Source organism: Pongo pygmaeus, chromosome 9 (assembly GCF_028885625.2).
Source record: "Pongo pygmaeus isolate AG05252 chromosome 9, NHGRI_mPonPyg2-v2.0_pri, whole genome shotgun sequence".
NCBI lineage: Eukaryota > Metazoa > Chordata > Mammalia > Primates > Hominidae > Pongo > Pongo pygmaeus.
The window spans coordinates 57,882,738-57,904,279 of record NC_072382.2 but is presented as its reverse complement, the minus strand read 5'-3'; the positions used below and the strand labels follow the sequence as shown (position 1 = coordinate 57,904,279).

General features: G+C 43.0%; 2 protein-coding genes across 3 annotated transcripts; both read right to left on the bottom strand.

Annotated features, from left to right (window-relative positions):
- Nucleotides 1–19: 19 nt before the first annotated feature.
- On the bottom strand, nt 20–8,496 carry SAA4 (serum amyloid A4, constitutive). The gene is made up of 4 exons (XM_054437808.2): nt 8,426–8,496; nt 7,552–7,646; nt 4,221–4,359; nt 20–3,495 (listed from the first exon to the last, which is right to left on the bottom strand). The coding sequence occupies exons 2-4, from the start codon at nt 7,640–7,642 to the stop codon at nt 3,393–3,395; spliced, it is 333 nt and encodes a 110-aa protein (XP_054293783.1). The 5' UTR covers nt 7,643–7,646; nt 8,426–8,496; the 3' UTR covers nt 20–3,392.
- An 8,406-nt stretch (nt 8,497–16,902) lies between these two features.
- On the bottom strand, nt 16,903–20,357 carry LOC129007231 (serum amyloid A-1 protein). 2 transcript variants are annotated; one of them, XM_054437805.2, is made up of 5 exons: nt 20,278–20,357; nt 20,133–20,193; nt 19,598–19,692; nt 17,570–17,708; nt 16,903–17,175 (listed from the first exon to the last, which is right to left on the bottom strand). In XM_054437805.2, exons 3-5 carry the CDS (start codon nt 19,686–19,688, stop codon nt 17,037–17,039), a joined length of 369 nt encoding a protein of 122 aa, XP_054293780.1. In that variant the 5' UTR covers nt 19,689–19,692; nt 20,133–20,193; nt 20,278–20,357; the 3' UTR covers nt 16,903–17,036. The 2 variants fall into 2 exon arrangements, with proteins under 2 accessions (XP_054293780.1, XP_054293781.1); XM_054437806.2 differs by lacking the exon at nt 20,133–20,193 and having other exon boundaries at nt 20,278–20,344.
- Nucleotides 20,358–21,542: the final 1,185 nt, after the last annotated feature.

Sequence of the window (21,542 nt, the reverse complement as noted above, 5' to 3'; positions counted from 1 at the left end):
GAGTATTTAAACTGCGGAGGTTGCAGTGAGCCGAGATTGTGCCACTGCACTCAAGCCTGGTAACAGAGTGAGACTTCATCTCAAAAAAAAAAAAAGAAAAGAAAAGAAAATGGGGAGACTAGTTAGATGGCTACCGCAGTACCCCAGATGAGAAATGATGTAGCCAGGAGCATGAAGGTGTAAATGAGAGGAAGTCAATGGATTAGAGATGAACTTTGGAAGTTCACATCCAGCAGATGTGGATGGAATCCACGTCCAGCGGATTGGATGTGGGGGTAAATGTGTTGAAGGGAAGCATCAACACATTCCCCTATCTGTTGTGAGGAACAGAGAGAATGGCCGTGTCATTAACTGAAATGGAGAAACCTGGAGTGTGAAGAGTTCTGATAGGAAAACTCAAGTTCATTTTGGGACACGTTAAGTTTGAGATATCTGGAAGCCAGCTATGTAGATATGTCAAGTAGCCAGTTGGATGTACCAGCATGGAGCTCAGAAATGAGGTTTGCAGGGGGAGATATAATTTTAAAAGCCATCCACATATAAGTACTATTTAGACTTGTGAAAGAGAGTAGAGAAATAAAGAATGGGGGCCCAGAGCCAAGTCTGAAGAACAGAGTTTGGGGAGATAAAAAAGGCCCAGCTAAGGAAATAAAGGAGAATTGAGGTAGAGGGTAATATTATGCTACTTAGAGCTGATGAAGGAAAGAGTAGTATTATGAAGCCAAGAGACCAAATATATCAAGAAGGAAGGGGAAGGCAACTGCGCTGAATGTTGCTCACAGGGCTACTGATATGAGAAGAGAGAGATGTTCATTGTTTTTGGCAGCATGGAGGTCAGTGGTGACAAAGTTATTTTGCTGAAGTTGTGGGGACAGAGACCAGGCTGGAGTGGGTTAACATATGATAAGAAGTGAAGAATCAGAAGGTGTGTAGACGGGCAATACTTTCAACAAGTTTGACTTATTAAGAGGAAGAAGACAATGTGCAAGAGTGAAGAGTAATATGGGTTGAAGTATAGGTTTTCAATGTGATAATCTAATTCAGAAAGCAACTACTGAGTGCCTGGACCCTGCTAGGCATTATGCATGCAGTGATGAACAAGATATGGTGCCTGTTCTCAAACAAGTCAGGCATTTCCCCAAGCATAAGGGCTCACCTGGCCATTTAAACCAAGTGCTGGAGATCCAAGAAGAAGAAAGGGGTCTCCACTGCTGAACCTCTTGGTCTTGTTGAGTGTATCACAGGTTCTGAAGTCAGACAAACCAGCCTGCAGTCCTGGCTCTGCACCTGTTACATGTGTGACCTTGGAGAAGGTCCTAAACACAAACCTCTCTAAACCTCAGTTTATCCAGCTGAGAACATCAAAGCCTTCTCGGCAGCTTAAATCAAATAAAGTATTTAAACTGTAGGGCACAGTCTTGCAACTGCAATTAAAAATGGCAGCTATTCTAATTACTATTTGCTGACTTCCCATACCCCAGCAAAATTTGGACTGCCACCACTGTGTGCTTCTGTTGAGGCTCTTACTAAACTGTGTTGTCTACCTACATATCTCACTTCCCCTTTAGGACAGGAAGTAGAATTTTATCTGAACTAAAAGCCAATGAGATGCCAGCCAGGTGCAGTGGCTCAGGCTTATATTCTCAGAACTTTGGCCAGCTGAGGCCATGAGTTAGACTAGCCCGGCCAACATGGTGAAACCCCATCTCTACTAAAAACACAAAAATTAGCCAGGTGTGGTGGCCCATGCCTGTAATCCCAGCTGCTCCGGAGGGTGATGTGAGAGAATCACTTGAACCTGGGAGGCGGAGGTTGCAGTGAGCCGAGATTGCACCATTGCACTCCAGCCTGCTTGACAGAGGGAGACTCTGTCTCAAAAAAAAAAAAAAAAAAAAAAATCAATGAGAATAAAGATAAGGAAAACCAACAGGAGAGTCATTCTTTAGGTAAAATGAGCGGGACAAATTAAAAATTGAGTCAGGGGAGGCACAGGTGTCGATAAGAGATAAATCACAGTTGGCCAGGCAGAGGGGCTCAGGCCTGTAATCCCAGCACTTTGGGAGGCCAAGGCAGCAGATCACTTGAGATCAGGAGTTCGACACCAGCCTGGCCAACATGGCAAAACCCCGTCTCTACTAAAAACACAAAAATTAGCCGGGCATGGTGGTGCGCACCTGTGGTCCCAGCTACTCCAGAGGCTGAGGTGTGATAATTGCTTGAACCCAGGAGGCAGAGTTTGCAGTGAGCTGAGATCGTGCCACTGCACTCCAGCCTGGGCAACAGAGAAAGACTCTGTCTCAAAAAAAAAAAGAAAGAAAGAAAGAAATAAACCAGAGTCCAAGATAGCAGTTTCTAGGATAGAACTCCTAGGATTAGGCTTCTCTAAGCAATATACCTTCTTTTTATTGAGACAGTGTCTCACTCTGTCATACAAGCTGGAGTACAATGGAGTGATCATAGCTCACTGCAGCCTTGACCTCCCGGGCTCAAGCAGTACTCTAGCCTCAGCCTCCCAAGTAGCTGGGAATACAGGCACATGCCACCATGTCTGGCTAATTTTTTTGGTTTTTAGTAAAGATGAGGTTTCACTATGTTGCCTAGCTGGTCTTGAACTCCTGGGCTCAAGCGATCCTCCTGCCTCAGCTTCCCAAAGGGCTAGGATTACAGGCATGAGCCACCGCACTCAGCCCACAATGTACCTTCTCCATAAGGAAAGAGGTCACTAGGGGACAAGGCCTAGAGGCAGAGAGTGGGCAGGATGCAATGAATTGGGCAGTACAAAGTCTGTATACAGAGAGGCCTGGAAACTGCAACAAAATAACCTGTGAGGCCCAGGAGAGGTGGGGATTTGGGGGTAGAAGTCCGATCTGAGTTACAGAGGAGACTGATGGAAGACTGCCCAGGGCTGTGCCAGAGCCATGACTCCAGTCACTCAGAAGCCCAGGATGATGGTCAGTGCTTTGCCGGCTTAGGCTTACTCAGGAGGGGAAGCTGGGGCCGAAAATGACCAGAGAAGCTTGGCTTGGGTCATGTGAGGAGCCTGCATAGTTACAGGCCAGCTGGGAGTCCTTGGTCCCCCTCAGTCACAGGCTCATCTGCCATGGTGCTGTTTATCTTCCATATGGCCTCAGATGACCATTCTTCCCAGAAAGTCTGCCTCAATGTTTCCAGTTTCCATCAACAAATTCAATTTGACAAACATGTATTGAACACCTCTAGGTGCCCTATACCAGTTCCTGGGGACACAAAGCTCAGTGACCCTGTGTCCCTGTCTGGGGGGAGAAGTGTGTGGCTCACAGCCCAGTTCCCCTGAGAGAAGAGGAGCAGGAAGCTCAGTATTTCTTAGGCAGGCTGTCAGGTCTGAAGCAATCAGAGTCTTTGCCACTCCGGCCCTATTCCTCAGCTTTCTCATTGGACTTCGAGTCCTCCAATACAGTGCTGCTGTTTCCAAATAAATAGTAGTCTATTAATCCCTGAAGATAGACCCTGGAACGGCTGCAACCCCAAGAAAGGAGACAGGAGATTAATCTCTTGACTCACCTGCTCACCTGAGACAACTCCACCTGCTAACTCCCTCCTCTTCTCCCACCCAAGGAATGACTGAGAGGGGGCTGGAAAACTCAAGGAAAGGGGAAGAAAACTATCAATCTTCTTGGGCAAAGGCCTAAGTCTGCTGATACTTTCTGCACTCTACAACAGAGTGCTTTCCCTTTTTTTTTTTTTTTTTTTTTTGAGACAGGGTCTCATTCTGTTGCCCAGGCTGGAGTGCAGTGGCTAGATTGTGGGTTATTGCAGCCTCAACCCTCAACCTCCTGGGTTCAAGGGATCTCCCACTTCAGCCTCCTGAGTAGCTGGGACTACAGGTGCATACCACCATGCCTGGCTAATTACTTTTATTTTCTGTAGAGATAAGGGTCTTGCTGTGTTGCCTAGGCTGCTCTTAAATCCCTGGGCCCAAGAGATCCTCCCACCTTGTCCTCCCAAAGAGTTGGAATTACAGGTGTAAGCCCCTGCACCCAGCCCCTGCAACAGTGTGCTTTCGAGACCTCTCCTCGGTTCTTACTTTCCCTTTGTGGGTGAAAGGAGACATGTCCTCACCAGCCTTGCTCTGGCTCTGCCGGCCACCCAGACCCCAGGAGTGTGTGCCACAGGTTCTCCTGACTCTCAAAACAGGTAGGCACTGCTGGCCTCTCACTGGAGTCCCCAGGAATCTGTGTTACCTGATGAGTTTAGCAGCCCAGACACCCCCAGGTCCTCTTTGGGCAGCATCATAGTTTCCCTGAGCATAGAAATATCTGTTTGAATCTTGGTGACTGGATATCACTATGTCCCAATAGGCTCTGTCCAAGTCTCCAACCCCTGGAAAGAAAAAAAAATGACAAAAATGAACCCAGTGACATACTGGAGAAATGTAGAAATGAACATTTTCCACTGATTTCCAGATTTTGACCCTTGACAAAATAATCCTTTGAAATCATACGTGGAGGTAAACATTACTTCCTGTGAACAGCTTCCCTGAGTAACTGTAAGGAAGGTGCTTTTCCATGGATTACATTGAATTGAATTGGTTGGCAGTTGTCATGCCCTGGGCTACATCTTACATGGGTCTGTGTGTGCTGTGTACAAAGAGGGGACGCTCGTGTGAGGAATGTCACAATGCAGAATAGTACAACAGATGTAAGATCCAAGGACATTACAAGGGACTTGGTGAGAAGAGGAGGGGGCTGCATATCTACCATAGCCCATAAGAAAAATACATCCTTACCAGCTGAGTGAGGACAACTAGGACTTGAATAAATCTGACTGTTATGGGCATAAATGGCACAAGAAAGCTGACGGAATGGGCAGTACGTGATGAGGTGGAATGACCTGAGAGAGCTTCACAGGACCTGTATAATCAGACTTATCATGAAGGGCATGAATGTAAATGTTTAACTCTCTGCCCTGACAATTAAGTTGCAGTTTCCACATTCTTCAGTTGGGGGGAATCATACCTACCTCCCTGGTGGACTAAATGAGAAGATAAAATGAGGTAACATACATAAAATGCCTAGCATATTGGAATACTTGATGCAAGTTGGATTCCTGTTCCTATTAGTGAAGGGAAGTGGTGACAATAAGATACCACTATACACCCAACAGAATGACAAAAATTTTTCAAACTGACAATATAAATTGTGGGCAAAAATGTGGAACAACTGGAACTCTCATAATTGTTTTGGGTTTTGTTTCTGTTTTGTTTAGTCAGGGTCTCTGTCACCCAGGCTGGAGTGCAGTGGTGTGATCATGGCTTTCTGCAGCCTTGATCTCCTGGACTCAAGTGATCCTCCCACCTCAGCCTCCTGAGTAGCTGGGACTACAGGCACCTGATAACACACCTAGCTAATTTTTTTTTTTTTTTTTTTGGTGGAGATGGGGTCTCACTTTGTTGCTCAGGCTGGTCTCAAACTCCTGGCCTCAAGTGATCCTCCTGCCTTAGCCTCCCAAAGTGCTGGGATTACGAGTGTGAGCCATCATGCCCAGCTCTCATAATTGTTCATGGAAGTGTAAATTGGTACAATTTTGGGAAGCTGTTTGTTGGTATCTACAAAAGCTAAATTGACATGACTATACCTTATGACTCTACATTTCCATTCCCGAGTGTATACCCACAACAGAAACGAGGGCTTATGTACACCAATGTTTATTGCAGGTTTAGCCATAATAGCATAAAACTTTAAAAAGCCTAATTATCCAATAATGTAGGACAAATTGTGATATCAGTATACAATGGAATACTATGTAGCAATGAAAAAGAACAAAATATTAATACACATGACAAATGCTGTCATGTATATTAGTATGTCATAATGTTGAGTGAAACAAAGCCAGATACAAAAGACATATTCTGTATGATTTCTTTTATTCAAAGATCAAACACAGGGACACTAATCAACAATGATAGATGTAAGAATAGGAGTTACCTTTCGTGAGAGTTGTTAACTGGAAGAGGGCATGAGAGACCCTTCCGGGGTGTGTGAAATGTTTGACATCTTGATCTGATGGTGTAATATGGATGTTTGTATGTGTAAAAACCTCATCAAGCTATACAGTGTACTATATGTAAGTTATATATCATTTTAAAGTTTTTAAAAAGATTAGTGGAAAAATAGATGTTTGAAACAGGTCTAAACCAGGAAGAGCTATAGAAAGTGTCTATCAGTGCCTGTGTTGTTCAATCAATAAATATTTTTGAGTTCTGCTGTGGTTTAGGTGTTACCGAGTTCTTTAAACCAACTCACTTGGAAAAAAGAAAAGCTGTGATAAATAGTTTTAATTGTTACTTATGTACTGTGTTCTAAGGGATATTTCTCACTAACTTCATGTATTATTTTGTGTCTGTAATTTTGTCAAATAGTTTATCTCTGGCATGGCATGACTGTCCCTTCTCTGATGCATGATTTATGTTCATTCTATGTTTTCCAGATCTACTAGCAAGAGTTTTCTCCAAGCACCTGACAGATTCTGTCACTGGGTGACAGAAAAACTCAAGACAGTTGTTCTCATTGGCATTGTGCTTAAAGTAACCTGGGGAGTTTTTCAAATGCTATTCCTAGTCCCACTTCACTTCTAAGATTCTGACTCAGTAACTATGAGAAGAGGCTCAGGAGTGTACTTTTTAAACAAACACTCAGCCGATTTAAATGCTGGTGGACCATACAACAAATTCTGAAATACACTGACCTAAGGAAAAAGATATTCTCTACTATGTGCAGAAAAACTTAGTACATGCTACCAAAACTTTTTAAAAACTATTTAGAGAATATCATTTTTAAAAGCACAAAATGCAGAAAAAATGAGAATTTATAAAATTTCAATTGAAAAATTACAAAAAATTCAACTACAAAATGAATAACAACACATAAAGTTCAAAGTATTGCAAAACCTGACAAACATAATTTTCCCATTTTAACAGCTAGTCAATAAGATTCATTTCCCATCCAGAATGGCAGAAGTCAGTTTCCTAGCCGTATCTCAGCCCTCCTGTGGCTAATCAGTAGAAATTTGCTCTTTTTATTTTATGGATAGAAGTTAGGGCTTAATTTTCTTGAGCTCTGCATCCCAAGCATTGGCCATTTGCTTGGGTACAGGATGGGATTTCTCTGTGCAAGCACTATTATTCTATTCTCTGCTAGGCATGTCTCAATCTTGGAGTATAATTGTGAACTCAGTATATTCCCAGAGGTGGATGAGCTAAATAAACATCATGCCCTGAGAAGTTTGCCATCTGTAAATTTCCACAGTGGGAGATCACCCCCTGCAAGTTTTTATCCTTCTGCACTCTACACCAAGAGTACAGGCTGGGCCCAAAGCACCTTTAACCTCTCGTCTGGAAACCCCAAGGGAGGGTGATAAATCAGACCAGCCTAGAAGAAGAAACAGATACAGAAAACCACACTCCTGCTCTGACCTCTGTGTGGCTTCTCTAAGGAGCACTCACATCCAGTGAGTATGTGGTCCCTGCTCAGAATGAATCCTGGGTATGTGCCCTCCATCCTCCAGAGTTCTTACCTTGGACAGCCTCCTTGAAAAACGAATACCAGCTTTCACTGGTGACTCCCATGACCAAGGAGCAGAAAACAACGCCTGTGAAAAGCCTCATTGTGCTGAAGAGAAAGAAAGACAGGGGCAGAGAATCATTAAAAAAAACACAGATCTATGTTTTGAGTACTGAATTTCTTTCCTTTTTTTCTTTCTTTTTTTCCTTTTCTTTCTTTCTCCTCCCTTTCTTTCTTTCTTTTTTTTTTTTCTATTGCCCAGGCTAAAGTGCAATGATATGATTAAGGCTTACTGCAGCCTCGACCCTCTGGACTCAAGTGATCCTCCCACCTCAGCTTCCTGAGTATTAAGGACTACAAACATGCACCATCACATTCAGCTAATTTGTTTTTGTTTGTTTTTTTTTTTTTTGGTAGAGACAAGGTCTTGGTATGTATGTTCGGCCCAGGCTAGTCTCGAACTCCTGGCCTCAAGCAATCTTCCTACCTCAACCTCCCAAAGGATTACAGGCATGAGCCACTGTGCCAGCCAAAGGACTGAATTTGAAAGACTAATTCCCCATTTCCATTTGTTTGTATGAGAATCATAACTGCATGAAAGATTGAAATGGGTTTTAAGAAGAAGCATAAACCCTTAATTCTCAGCCCAGATCTCTAGAAAGAATAAGAGGATTCCAACATGTTATTTGGTCTGTGGTCAATTTGTCGCCCAATACAGCAGACTAAAGTCAATCAAGAAGCATTTCCTGAGTTCCTACTCTCCTCAGCACTGACCCCATAATGAGATAGAAAACACAGTTTCTCTCCAATTGAAATTTGCCAATTATGTGAGAAAAGGATCTCAAAAGAGTCAAATAAGAGAAATTACTCCTTGGAAGAAACCTCACCTGTGGACCTTTCTCCAGCTGAGATTTCAGTAAAGGCAGAGCTGCTGGTACCTTCTGGCCATGGAGCTATAGTTGGTACCTCTGCTGGCTTTGGCATTAATGGGAGAACGGTTTTAAACCCAACAACCTGCCTTGCCAAAGTCCTTTTTGCTCAATTCTTTGAGTATTTTAAAAATTAACATATTGGGTAATAGTGTTTCCTTATCCAGAAGTAGTTTTCCAAATTGTGTCATCAAGGTATTTATTTTCTGGCAGTTTTTCTTAATTGCCACTTTTCCCTCTTTTTAGTTTCCTGTATCACAGAAGAGTTGTATTTGCAAAATCCAGTGTGGGAAGACAGAGGTCTTTCTCCACTTTCTTCTCTTTGTGTCTTTCCATTCTTACCTGTTTGGTAGGAGATCTTCCCAAAAAATTGCACATAGATATTACGTTGTAGGAAGTGATCAATATTATTAGCAAAGGAGATGTTTGCTTGTCTCTTGTGACTTCTCTCTAAAGAATGTAAGGACACAGAACAAGCAAGACTTGACTGTACCAGTCATGGGATGAGGTAAGGATTCTGGGAGAATACAAGGACAGGAATAACACCAGAAGATCAAGGGTGAAGGCCTTTGAGGCATAAAATCTCTTTTTTCAAATAAATATGTATTATTCTGCACTTTCTTTTAAATTTACTATTTATTGGAAGTCTTTCCATATCAGGCTTGGTGCTTTTTTATTTTTTACAGCTACACAGTATTCCATTGCATGGATGGACCATAATTTATACAATATTAATGGCTGTTTTGACAGTTATTAACCTTTTGATATTGCAAATAATTATGCATTTATTAACCTTGTACATATGTCTCTTGCACATGTACAAATATATCTCTAGGATAAATTCCTACAGAAGAAACTCCATGGTGAAAAAGTATCAGATTTTATAAATTTTTTGTTTGTTTGAGACAGAGTCTCACTCTGTCCCCCAGGCTGGAGTGCAGTGGCATGATCTCAGCTCACTGCAACCTCCACCTCCGGGGTTCAAGCGATTCCCCTGCCTCAGCCTCTTGAGTAGCTGGGATTATAGGCACACGCCACCACACCCAGCTAATTTTTCTATTTTTAAGAGAGACGGGATTTCGCCATGTTGGCCAGGCTAGTCTCGACCCACTTACCTCAAATGATCTGCCCACCTCGGCTTCCCAAAGTGCTAGGATTACAGGCGTGAGCCAACGTGCCTGGCCCTAGATTTTATAAATTTTTATATATGCTGCAAATTGCCTTCCATGAGGGCTGTATCAATCTCTACTCCCACCAGAAATGAGTGAAAGAACTTGGTTCCACATTGTCTCTCACACAGTACACTCTCAAACTTTTTGGTCTTTGAAATTGTGAGTAAAATAAAACTCAAAGTAATTTTAATTTATATTTCTCCTATTATGATTTTGGTTTCACATCTTTCCACATGTTTAAGAGCCATTTCTATTTTCTAGGAATTGTGAATCCATACCTTCATATCAAAGTAGTCATTTTTTACTGGTTTATTGTGTTTTTATTTATCACATTACAGAAACTTTTTATATAGAGGGAAAATGAGTATGTTATCTAGGATATGAGTTACAAATATTTTTTCCAGCTTATTTATCTTCTGATTATGATGGCTTATGTTCTGCCAAAAGAAATTATTTATGTTCTTGTCTTTATTAATATTTTCTTTAGTTGTCTTCTCAATTTCATAGTATTTGAAGAGCTTTCCCTACTTTATTTTTTGTGGTTTTCTTAAACTCAAATATTTTTATTTCATTACTTTTTAAAAATTTTTTGTGGGTACATAGTAGGTGTATATACTTACGGGGTACATGAGATATTTTGGTACAGCCATGCAATGCGTAACAATCACATCATGGAAAATTGGGTATCCATCCCCTCAAGCATTTATCCTTTGTGTTACAAACAATCCAATTATACTCTTTTGGTTATTTTACAACGTACAACTAAATTATTACTGACTATAGTCCCCCGTTGTGCTATCAAATACTAGATCTTATTCATTCTAAGTATTTTTTTTATACCCATTAACCATCCTCACCTCCCCTCACTCCCCCCTCCCCACTACCCTTCCCAGCCTCTTGTAACCATCCTTCTATTCTCTATCTCCATGAATTCAATTGTTTTGATTTTTAGATCCCACAAATAAGTGAGAACATGTGATGTTTGTCTTTCTGTTCCTGAATGATTTCACTTAGCATAATGACCTCCAGTTCCATCCATGTTGTTGCAGCTTTCCCTACTTTGGGTTATAAAAGAATTTTCCATGGATTCACCAGATAATGTTAATATTATTATTATCATTTTCCTTATTTGTTTATAAATATTTAGCATATTTGGAATTTGTCCTACCATAATATATACAGTATGTTTTCAACATTATGTTATTTTAGATGGTCACCCAGTTGTACCAATACCGTTTGTTGAATAGTCCGTCTTTTACTTACTACGTTAACATACAACCTTTATCACATACAAAATTCTCATATGCACTTATGTCTAATTCTGAGGATTTGGCTCCACTGATCAGGTTTTTTCTATATGTAAGTCAGTACTACACTGTGTACTTATTGAGGCTTTATTCAATGTATTAATTGCCCTCATTACTTTTTTTTCAGAAGTAGTTGGAGTTCATTTTCTATTATTTCTTCTAACTGCTAGTTTTTGTATCCACACCTTCTTGTCTGTTGTGTTTTGATTGATGTCTGGGGTGTCCAGGAGTCCTATCATACCATCTCCCATTCTCTCTTATCACTGCTCCATTTCGTTCTCCAGACCTTCCCCTGCAACCACCTTCACAAGATAGTCAATGACTCCATGTTGCTTAAGCCAAAGGTGAACTCCTCAACTGCTGAGCAGAATCTGATACTACTAATCAATAGCTCCGTCAGGGATTCTGGAACACCATGCTTTCCTAGTTTTCCTCCTTTCCCAACAGCTGCTCCTTCTCAGTCTGTTTTGCTGTATCCAGCTTCTCCTCCAAACTTCTTAGAGAATGGAGACACCCACACTGAGCCTTCGGACCTGTCTTCAGTCTCCATCCACATGCTGAAGGAGCTCATCCATGCCTCTTAGCACAGCTTCCAAAGGCCATGGTCTTGTTAGTGGTGGTTATTTACACTGAATCTTCATTGCCTGGATCAATGCCTGGGTCATGTAGGGATGAAGAAAAAAAGCTTCTTCCTTCACTCTCTAGAGTTCAGCTGAAAATAAACTGACAAAGGCAGATTAATAGGAGAAAAAGTCATATACATGTATTTTAACTTGCATGGGGGAAAATCACAGGAGGGTGATTTCCCAATAACCCAGTGGGGTACAGGTGATTATATACTATTCTTCATAGGGGAGGAGAAGATGGGGAATGTAGACAAATTTTTTGAAGTCATAAATGATTATTAGGAAGAATGAGTGGACCTGGGGGATAGAAATTAACTTGTAAATGATTCTCTTGAAATTTGAATGAGCCCAATAAGCAGGTGTCATCTTTTGAAAAAGCTGTATTCCTCAGTCATCTTCTCTGAAATAATGAGATTTCATGAAGCAGGTGGAAGGCAATTGTTTTCTCTTTCATGGGATGCAGCCATAAGGCAGATAAGAGAATAGCAGAGAACAGCCTCTTCCAGCATCTGCTGCCTTTCAAGGGCCTTTAAAATAATCAGCCTACCAGAGTACTGTATTTTGGGGTGACATTCCCTGGGTTCCTTTAGTCACATAGCTACTTATTTAATAAATGTTGATGGTACTGGTATAAAAATAGACACATAGATCAATGGAACAAAATAGAGAACCCAAAAATAAAACCCCATACATATAACCAACTGATCTTTGACATAGTCAACAAAAACATACACTGGGGAAAGGATACCTTATTCAATAAATGGTGCTGATGAAAGTGGATAGCCATATGCAGAAGAATGAAATTTTATATCTCTCATCATATATATATATACTCAAGGTGGATTAACAACTTAAATGTAAGACCTGAAACAAAAAATTCTAAGAGAAAACCTAGGAAAATTCTACCAAACATTGGCCTAGTCAAAGAATTTATGACTAAGATCTCAAAAGCAAATGCAGCAAAAAAAAAAAAAAAAAATACATACAAGCAGGAATAAACTAAACTAAAAACTTCTGCACAACAAAAGAAATAGCCAACAGAGTAAACAGACAACCTAAGAATGGGAGAAAATATTTGCAAACTACGCATCTGACAAAGGACAAGTACCCAGATTCTACAAGGAACTCGGACAACAAGAAAAAAGCAAATAACCCCATTAAAAAGTGGGCAAAGGACGTTAACAGGCATTTTTCAAAAGAAAATATGCAAATGGCCAACAAAATATGAACAAATGCTCAACATCACTAATCATCAGAGAAACACAAATTAAAACCACAATGAGATACCATCTCACACAATCAGAATGGCTATTATTAAAATGTCAAAAAAACAACAGATGTTGGTGAGGATGTGGAGAAAAGGGAATGCTTATACACTGTTCATGGGAATGTCAATTAGTACAGCCTCTGTGGAAAAGAGTATGGAGATTTCCCAGAGAACTAAAAATAGAGCTACCATTTGACCCAGCAGTCCCATTACTGGGTACTACCCAAAGGAAAATAGATCATTATATAAAAAATATACCTGAATGCGTGTATTTATCACAACACTATTATTCACAGTAGCAAAGATATGGAATTAACCTAAGTGTCTATCAACGAATGATTGGAGGGGTGTGTGTGTATGTGTGTATACACATATATACACCATAGAATACTATTCAGCCATTAAAAAGAATGAAATCATGTATTTTGCTGCAACATAGATAGAACTAGAGGCCACTATCTTAAGTGAAATAACCCAGAAAGTCAAATATCACATTTTCTCACTTATAAATGGGAGCTAAATAATGTGTACACATGGACATAGAAGGTGGAATAACGGACACTGGAGACTCAGAAAGATGGAGGGCGGAAGGGGGCCGAGGGTTGAGAAATTACCTGACAGGTACAATGAACTCTACTTGGGTGATGGTTACACTAAGAACCCAGATTTCACCATTATGCAATCTATCAGTGTAACAAATCTGTACTTGTACCCCCTAAATCTATAAATAAATAAATGAATGAATGAATATTTTAAATAATAATAAATGCTGAATGAACACATGGAAGCACATTCCTGAACGTTTGAAATAATTCCTAATTCAATGACATGTTTAAAAATAACAAGCAGCTCAATTTGCAAGTAGCATGAGGCACATGAATTAGTCATAGGAGATAAGACTGAAAAGCTTGGGTACCCTATTAGTCAGGGTTCTTGAGAGACACAGGACAAATAATTTACTTGTGTATGTATGTATGTATTTATTTATTGTAAGGAATTGGCTCACAAGATAATGGGGGCTGAGAAGTCCCACGATCTGCCCTCTGCAAGCTAGAAACTCAGGAAAGTGTAATTCAGTCTGAGTTCAAAGGCCGGAGAACCAGAGCAACTGATCAGGTAAATCCAATTTGAGGGCAAGAGAAGATGAGAGGAGATGTCCAACTCAAGCAGTGAGGCAGGGGAAAAGGGAGGCAAATCTGTCCTTCCTCTATTTTTGTTCTATTCAAGCCTTCAACAGATTAGGTGATGCCCAGTTGCATTGAGAATAGCAATCTACTTTACTGAGTCCAATTCAAATGTTAATCTCCTCTGGAAACACCCTCACAGATGACCCCAGAAACAATGTGAATCTGGGCACCCTCAAACCGACACAAAAATAAATATAACAGTAGGCCGGGCTCAGTGACTCATGCCTGTAATCCCAGCACTTTGGGAGGCCAAGGCAGGCAGATCACTTGAGCCCAGGAGTTCAAGACCAGCCTGGGTGACACGGCAAAACCCCGTCTCTACAAAAAATATAAAAATTAGCCAAGTGTTATGGTGCACATCTGCAGTCCCAGTTATTCAAGAGGCTGAAGTGGGAGGATCTCTTGAGCCCCGGGAGGTCGAGCTTGCAGTGAGCCATGATCATGCCATGGCACTTCAGCCTGGACGAAAGAGGGAGATGCTCTTAGTTTCGAAACAAAACAAAACACAACTATAACATAGAGCAATGCAATGTCCCTTTCCCAAACTTTTCTAACAGAGAGAAGCATGTTAATTCTTACTGAGGAAAACCAAGTAATTAATAAAAGGTATTTGGGTGTGTCAGAGCATAGGGATTAGGTGTGACTTTACAAATTATAAATTCCTGGGTAAACCAAGCACCTTTTTCCTTGGATACAAATTTTGATTTAAAATTTTGTTTTCTTGTTTTTTTTATACTTTTTCTTCCTCTGAACCTATGGACTATATTGAATTAAATTTTTTTTTCAAATTGTAGATTTCAAGAAGGGGAGTGATTTGGTCCTTTACAGACGGATGGATGAACTTCTGTATCCAAATCTTGCTTTGATGAATTATTTCTAGTAATAATATGTTGATTGCAAAGTTTTGAATATCTACAAAGACTCTGAAAGCTTGTTTTATTTGACTTTGAAAGCCATTCTTTCTCTCATCCTCCCTTTCTCTCTCTCCTGCCCCCCAAAATCTACAACTTCAGTACTTGTGACAGAAATCTAATTGTAAGCATTTACAATTGCTATTGTAATAATAGCATTACAGTCTTTTTTTACAACTTGGGGTCAACTCAGACTTTACTAGACTGAACACTAATCTCAACAGTGGATTGAGTCTGCTCCCATGAGCCAATCTTCCACCCCTCTCTCCTTTATCTTATTTATCTTGCCCTTGCCTTGTTTTGGCATTGGCACATCTTTGAGACTCAGACTCAAACCTCCTATACCTCCTATACCTACACTTCTATTAGTGTCTTTTGATGAGAACTGTATGAGAAAGTTCTGTTGTAAATAGTTCTACTTTATATCCATACATTTTCTTCCTCCTTGACAAATAAATTTGTCTTTCCTCTGTAAATATAATTTCATAACTAATCTTCTCACCTTAGGAGTCCTCCTCAATCCTTTTTCAGAGAAAAGGGGTATGCCAATTATCAGTTTCTTTATTTTGAGCTCCACACCCACCCCTTTGCCCTATTTGTGATGCTGGAGCTGGACCCTGTGAACATTTCTCCTTTGCCAGTTGGGCATGATGTTAATCTTCACCCATAGAGGGCTCTAGAGGGCCAAGCAGGAGATGAAGACATCTTTTCCTGATCTTGTATACTTTGCTTCCTTTCGGCTCCTGTGGTACTCTTCTCCTGTACAGGACACCCAGTGGCACTCGCCCCAGAGATCTGAGTAGCATCCCAAGGCCAAGACAGTTTCCTGACAATTTCTGTGGCACCTCAGTAGGATGTCCATGATGTTTACCAGCAGCCCACTTATCTTAATCAGCTTGGGCTGCTGTAACAAAATAGTACAGCCAGGCTGTGAGTTGGGGTTTCAACATATACATTTTGTCAAGACACAGTTCAGTCCAGAGCACTGCCACTTCCACAACTGGCTTCCCAGGGGGTTTGATAACCTATCTCCTGCCCCCAAGCAGTTTCCCAAATTTGTCACAGGAACCCTAGCTGCATTCCCAGAGCTAAGTTACACCCTGGGTAGCTTCCTGCCAAGTTTCATTAATACCTCAATGGAGTTCTTATATGTTAGTTTTGGCTTGAAGGACCCAGTAAACTATTTGCCATCCAATGTCAGTCTTGTGAGGGGCCCAATCTTAAATTTATACCTTCTCATATTCTGTACTCTTAGAAGTTAATGCTGCTATCAGTTAATAATTCTTTATATTAAAATTTCCCTTTTCAAATTACTGCTTGGTTTCTGTCTCCCAAAGGGACCCTGACTGATAAAACAGTTCTTCTCTATCTGGCTCTCTCTCCACTGCCACCACTTCCACAACTTTGATCTAGTTAAGCTCCAGAAACTCAGAAAACATTCATAAAAGGAGTCACATTACATATTTAGACTTGAAAGAAGGCAATGAAAATAGAGTGGAAGAGAACTGCATTGGAGGCATTTTTTAGATGGAGTGGGTAGAAATTCATTAATGCCTGGATTTGTAGGTGTTGCTGAGAAATGAAAGGAAGATTGGGGTGGCAGTCACTGAGGCAGGATTTCACAATTCAATTATCTGTGTCCCCTGCCTCCAGAAACAGAGATCACTGAGGAACGAAGAACTGGGGGACAGAGAACGTAACAGGAAATAATTAACAGGAGGTGAGAAGCCTGGACAAGGAAGGGACTGGAAATAGCAACAATGTAACCACAAAGGTCTGGAAAAAAGGAGGTCTAATTTGTGGAGGGGTTGATGCAGGTGTCTGCACTGTGACTGCTAAGAATGTCTCCTCACATCCAAACACATAGGCCTACCTAGGCTCATCCTTCACGTGGGTGTGCATTGATTTCCCCTTTGTACCAAACAGGCAGTCAGCACCAAAAGAAGAACACACTGTTTCAACAAATTCCACTTCTTAAGCATTTATTAGATGCCTATTATATGCCATATCTCAGCTTCTCTGGACATAGACTTCACTAACTTTTTGTCCCTGCCCCGAGGGCCTCACAGCCAGGTCTCCTGAGAGCAGAGTGAAGAGGCTCAGTATTTATCAGGCAGGCCAGCAGGTCGGAAGTGATTGGGGTCTTTGCCACTCCTGCCCCATTCATTGGCAGCCTGATCAGCCAGCGTGTCCTCCGCACCATGGCCTGTGAGTCTCTGGAAATGCTCTCTGGCATCACTTTAATCAAGGCAAGCAAGAAGGAGATTAATCATCAGGCCAGTGAGCAACAGCCCACCCTCCCATTCTCCCCGTTCCAAGGGAGGGCTCAGAGAGGAGCCCAGAAAGACCAAGGAAGGAGGGGTGAAAACACTGACCCTGCCTGGGCACTGCCCCACTCAGCCAGTCTGGGCACCCCTAGGCTGGATGAACAGCACCCAGAGAGGGAGGGTGAGGAATCACTCACTCCTACCATCCACTCAGGCCCTCACACTGAGCACAGAGGCAGAGAGAGGGCAAGAAGAGGAGGGACCGCAGCCTCTAACGTCAATACAAGGAGCTCGTCTCCCTCCTGACTGTCTGAGGCAGGCAAGCTCTGCTCACCCAGCCCTGGCGTCCCAGGAGCTCCAGTTACCTGATCACTTCTGCGGCCCAGGCACCCCCAGGTCCCCTTTTGGCAGCATCATAGTTCCCCCGAGCATGGAAGTATTTGTCTGAGTTGATGTAATTGGCTTCTCTCATGTCAGAGTAGGCTCTCCACATGTCCCGAGCCCCTGGAAAGGAAAGGAAAGGCAGAAGGGACATCAGGAGAACATAAAGACTCCAACACCACCTTAGAGGAGAATGAAAGGACAACTCTTCCACTGACTTCAAGCTTTCAGCCTGTGATCATAGCAGCCTTGGATACCATGGGTTGAGAAGCACATTCCTTTATCCTAGTTGGCTTCTCCAGGTCCCCTGGTGAAAAGCCACTGCTATAGAATGAAGCTGCCTATGATAAGATCCAGGAGTGTATATGAATGAGGTGGTGACATGGAATACTGATGCTGAGAAAGGTGGCAGACAGAGAGTACTTCTGCCCTGACTACTAAAGTATATATTCTTGCAAATGGAATACACGTCATTGTGACCTGAGTTCCAGTAACTTTTAAGAGCGTAAATGTCCCTAAACACTTTCTCAGTAGGCTGTACTGATGCTGTGGGTTGCTTGAGGAAGAAACAGAGCAGCGGTGCTTGGCCTTGGTTGCACTTTCTTTTTCTTTTTTATTTTTTTAGATGGTGTCTCACTCTGTCACCCAGGCTGGAGCACACTGGAGCAATCTAACTCACTACAACCTCTGCTTCCCGGGTTCAACTGATTTTCCTGCTTCAGCCTCCTGAGTAGCTGGGATTACAGGTGCCTACCACCACGCCTGGCTACATTTTAGTATTTTTAGTAGAGACGGGGTTTCATCATGTTGGCCAGGCTGCTTGGGAACTCATGACCTCAAGTGATTCATCCACCTTGGCCTCCCAAAGTGCTGGAATTACAGATGTGAGCCTTGGCTGCACTTTCTAACCACCCAGAGAGAAACTGAAAGTCCCAATGCCCAGGCCACACCCCAGGCCAGTTTCTGCAGACTCTGTTGGGGAGTTGCAGGCATGGGTAGTTCAGGTGATGCCAAGGTGTGCCTGAGATTCATAACCATCAACCTCTAGGAGGTGGTCAGTGATGCATCTACCTGGTAAGAGCCCTGACCTCAAGCACAGCTGGGTTCAAACCTCTGCCCTGCCACCTGCTGACTGGCAGTAAGTCCCTGGGCATTGGCCTCAGCTGCTCTAAGCCTCAGCTTTCTCACCTTCCAAGAGGGGAAGATGCCTGCCTCACAGAGTCATTCTGAAACTAAATGAGAAAATGCTCTGGTCCTTGTGGGGGCTTCACGAATGTTAGTTCCCAGCTCTTGTCAAGAAGGCTGGAGAAGGAATGGAAATAGAACAAACCAGGAAGGGAGCCCCTGACAGAGTGAGGCTAAAGAGCCCTGTACATTATCCAACTAGGAAATCGAAGGAGAAAAGAGAAAGAAGACAGAAGAGTCAACAGCCTTAGCCATACTCTTATGCGATTTATGCTGAGGGACATTTTATACCAATTGCAGGCCTTATTTTGCATCTTCTACTCAAAACAAACAGCTCAGCTGCTCCTGGAAAGGATGATTGTTCTTTCTCTGAGTAACTGACTGACAATAATCCTCGACTCTCTAATCTGTGTAGCAGCTCCCCAGGCACCCGGCACATCCTGCACATTGGGCAGCACAACCTAAGGCAGCGGCTCAAATCTTAAGGAAGCACAAAAATACCCCGTGTGCGTTGTTACTGGATGCCCCGTCCCTTACGGCTCAGGAGATGTGTTTTTGATACACCTTGCAGCGGCTTCTGAAACGTGATCCATCCACTGAACACACCCTGAGAAGCTGCACTACGGGCAGAGGAGATATTCCCAGCAGCTCTGAAAGATTCGAGACAGGCAAGCCAGCAAACCCTAGTTCCTGGCAGGCCTCACCAACGCAGACACTAGCAACTCCATGGTTCAAAAGCAGCTTTCCGAAAGCGTCATTTTCCCCAGTTTATCAGGTCCAGGGCGATGTTTCTCTTCAGAAATCCTGCAAACCTTCTGAAGCCTTACCATCAAAAGCCTCACCAAGGAATGAAAAGAAGCTTCGGCTGCTGACACCCAGGACCAAGGAGCAGAAAACCAAGCCCGTGAGAAGCTTCATGGTGCTGAAATGAAAGGAGAAGTCAGGCAGTCGCCCACAAGACTGGCACAGCTTCCCTTGGGACTTATATTCCGATGAGAGCCTGGTTATTTCCACTGGATCTTATTAGAGTCTCAGTGGCTCATCTAGGAAACCTTGCAGCAGGACCTCACTCAGAGCCAGAAGCCCTCGGTTCTGAACCCATCAGCCCTGAAGCCTGACTGCGTAAGAGGATGCCAACGTGGCATTGATGGAGGAAGGCGGGAGTTACGACCAGACTGTCACTCCCTCAAGTAACCTATAATTCCCCACAATGCATTTACTGTGTGTTCCCTCTGCCCAGCACAGAACTCAACATGGGATAAACACAAAGCAGGATGATTATTTTTTATTCTTAAAGCCTTTAGCACCTGGTATTCCCAGGTGGTCTCCCATCCAAGTACTACCAGGCCCGACCCTGCTTACCTCTCTGGATCAGAGGAGATAAGACACCTTCAGAATGGTATAGCTGTATGCCCCAGGATAACTGTTTTTTAAAGGAAATGATAATCTTGTTGGGAAAGAGAAAACACAGTAAGTTTTAAAAATCACTCCTTGGTGTGCTCCTCACCTGATCTGTGCTAGAGCCAAGCTGCGTGTCCCTGTCTGCCAGGGAGAGGTGGCTGCTATTTATAGTGAGCCTTCCATGCTGGTCTCTTGGGAGGGAAGAAAAGCTGGATGTGGTCCCTGGGGAAAGTCCCTGCAGGTCATTTCCCCTACAAAATGGTCTAAGACAGGTTCCTGGATGCCAGTGGTTTCTTCATCCCGGGTCATTTATCCCAGTTGTGTAACCTGAGGGAACAAGAGAGGTTTGCTGTGCCTTGGCAATGGACAGGGCACTAGACCAGCTCTGCTCCTCAGCACTGGGAGAAGTGCAGCTGCAGAGATGCCAGTGGGAGCCCCGTGATGGCGGCACCTGGGCTGCTGGAAGGTGTGGAGTGAGGGCAGCTCTTCAGCCAGCTCCTGACTATACCGGTCATTTCCTCAGGATGGGCCCTGCTGGGCCACATGGCAGATGACCCTGATATGAAGTCCCTGTGAGTTCATGTCTAAAGCCTTTAAGCTTTAAAATGGACAGCCTACCCCTGCCACATCTCATGTGTGCCCTGGAAGGCTCCTTCCACCCCTCTGTCTGGATATCCTGATATTTCTCAGCACAGAAAATCTCTGCTCAGCTGGCCCAGCCAATTTGGAAATGCTTTTTCTAAGTTGGCTCCTGAACCAAGGGCAATGTAGAGAGGGGGACTTTCTACTGCCCTAGCCTAGTCCTGGAGCCCCACCTTGGGAGAATGAGAGTGTGGTGTGTTAAATCGGCAGCCCAGCTGGGGACGTGCCCAGCTCCCAGGCAGGAAAGGGTGGAAGAGCTCTTGGTCTGCTGTATTATCACAGAGGGGTGCAGGGGGCATGCAGGTCACTCTCTCATGGGAACATCAACAAGGTCAGATTAGCTCTGTAGAGGCTTATGGAGGAGCATGGTGGCCAGAGATGGGTCAGTACCAGAGCCCAGGGGGGCTGAGGCCAGGACATGCAGAGAGGCTGGTGGACGTAGCAGCAACTCTGGTTTCTTCTTCTCCTGTCCATGTTCATACCCTGAGGGCTAGGCATTTGTAATAACAAACAAACAAGAAATTTAGAAATGGGCCAGGCATGGTGGCATGTGCCTATAGTCCCAGCTACTTGGGAGGCCAAGACAGGAGGCCTGCTTGAACTCACAAATTTGAGGCCAGCCTGGGCAACACAGCAAGATTATCTTTAAAAATTTTTTTAATCTCTGAGAAATGGGTAGGGCCAGGAGGTAAAGGATGGCCAAATGCCCCATAAGCAGCAAATGCATGG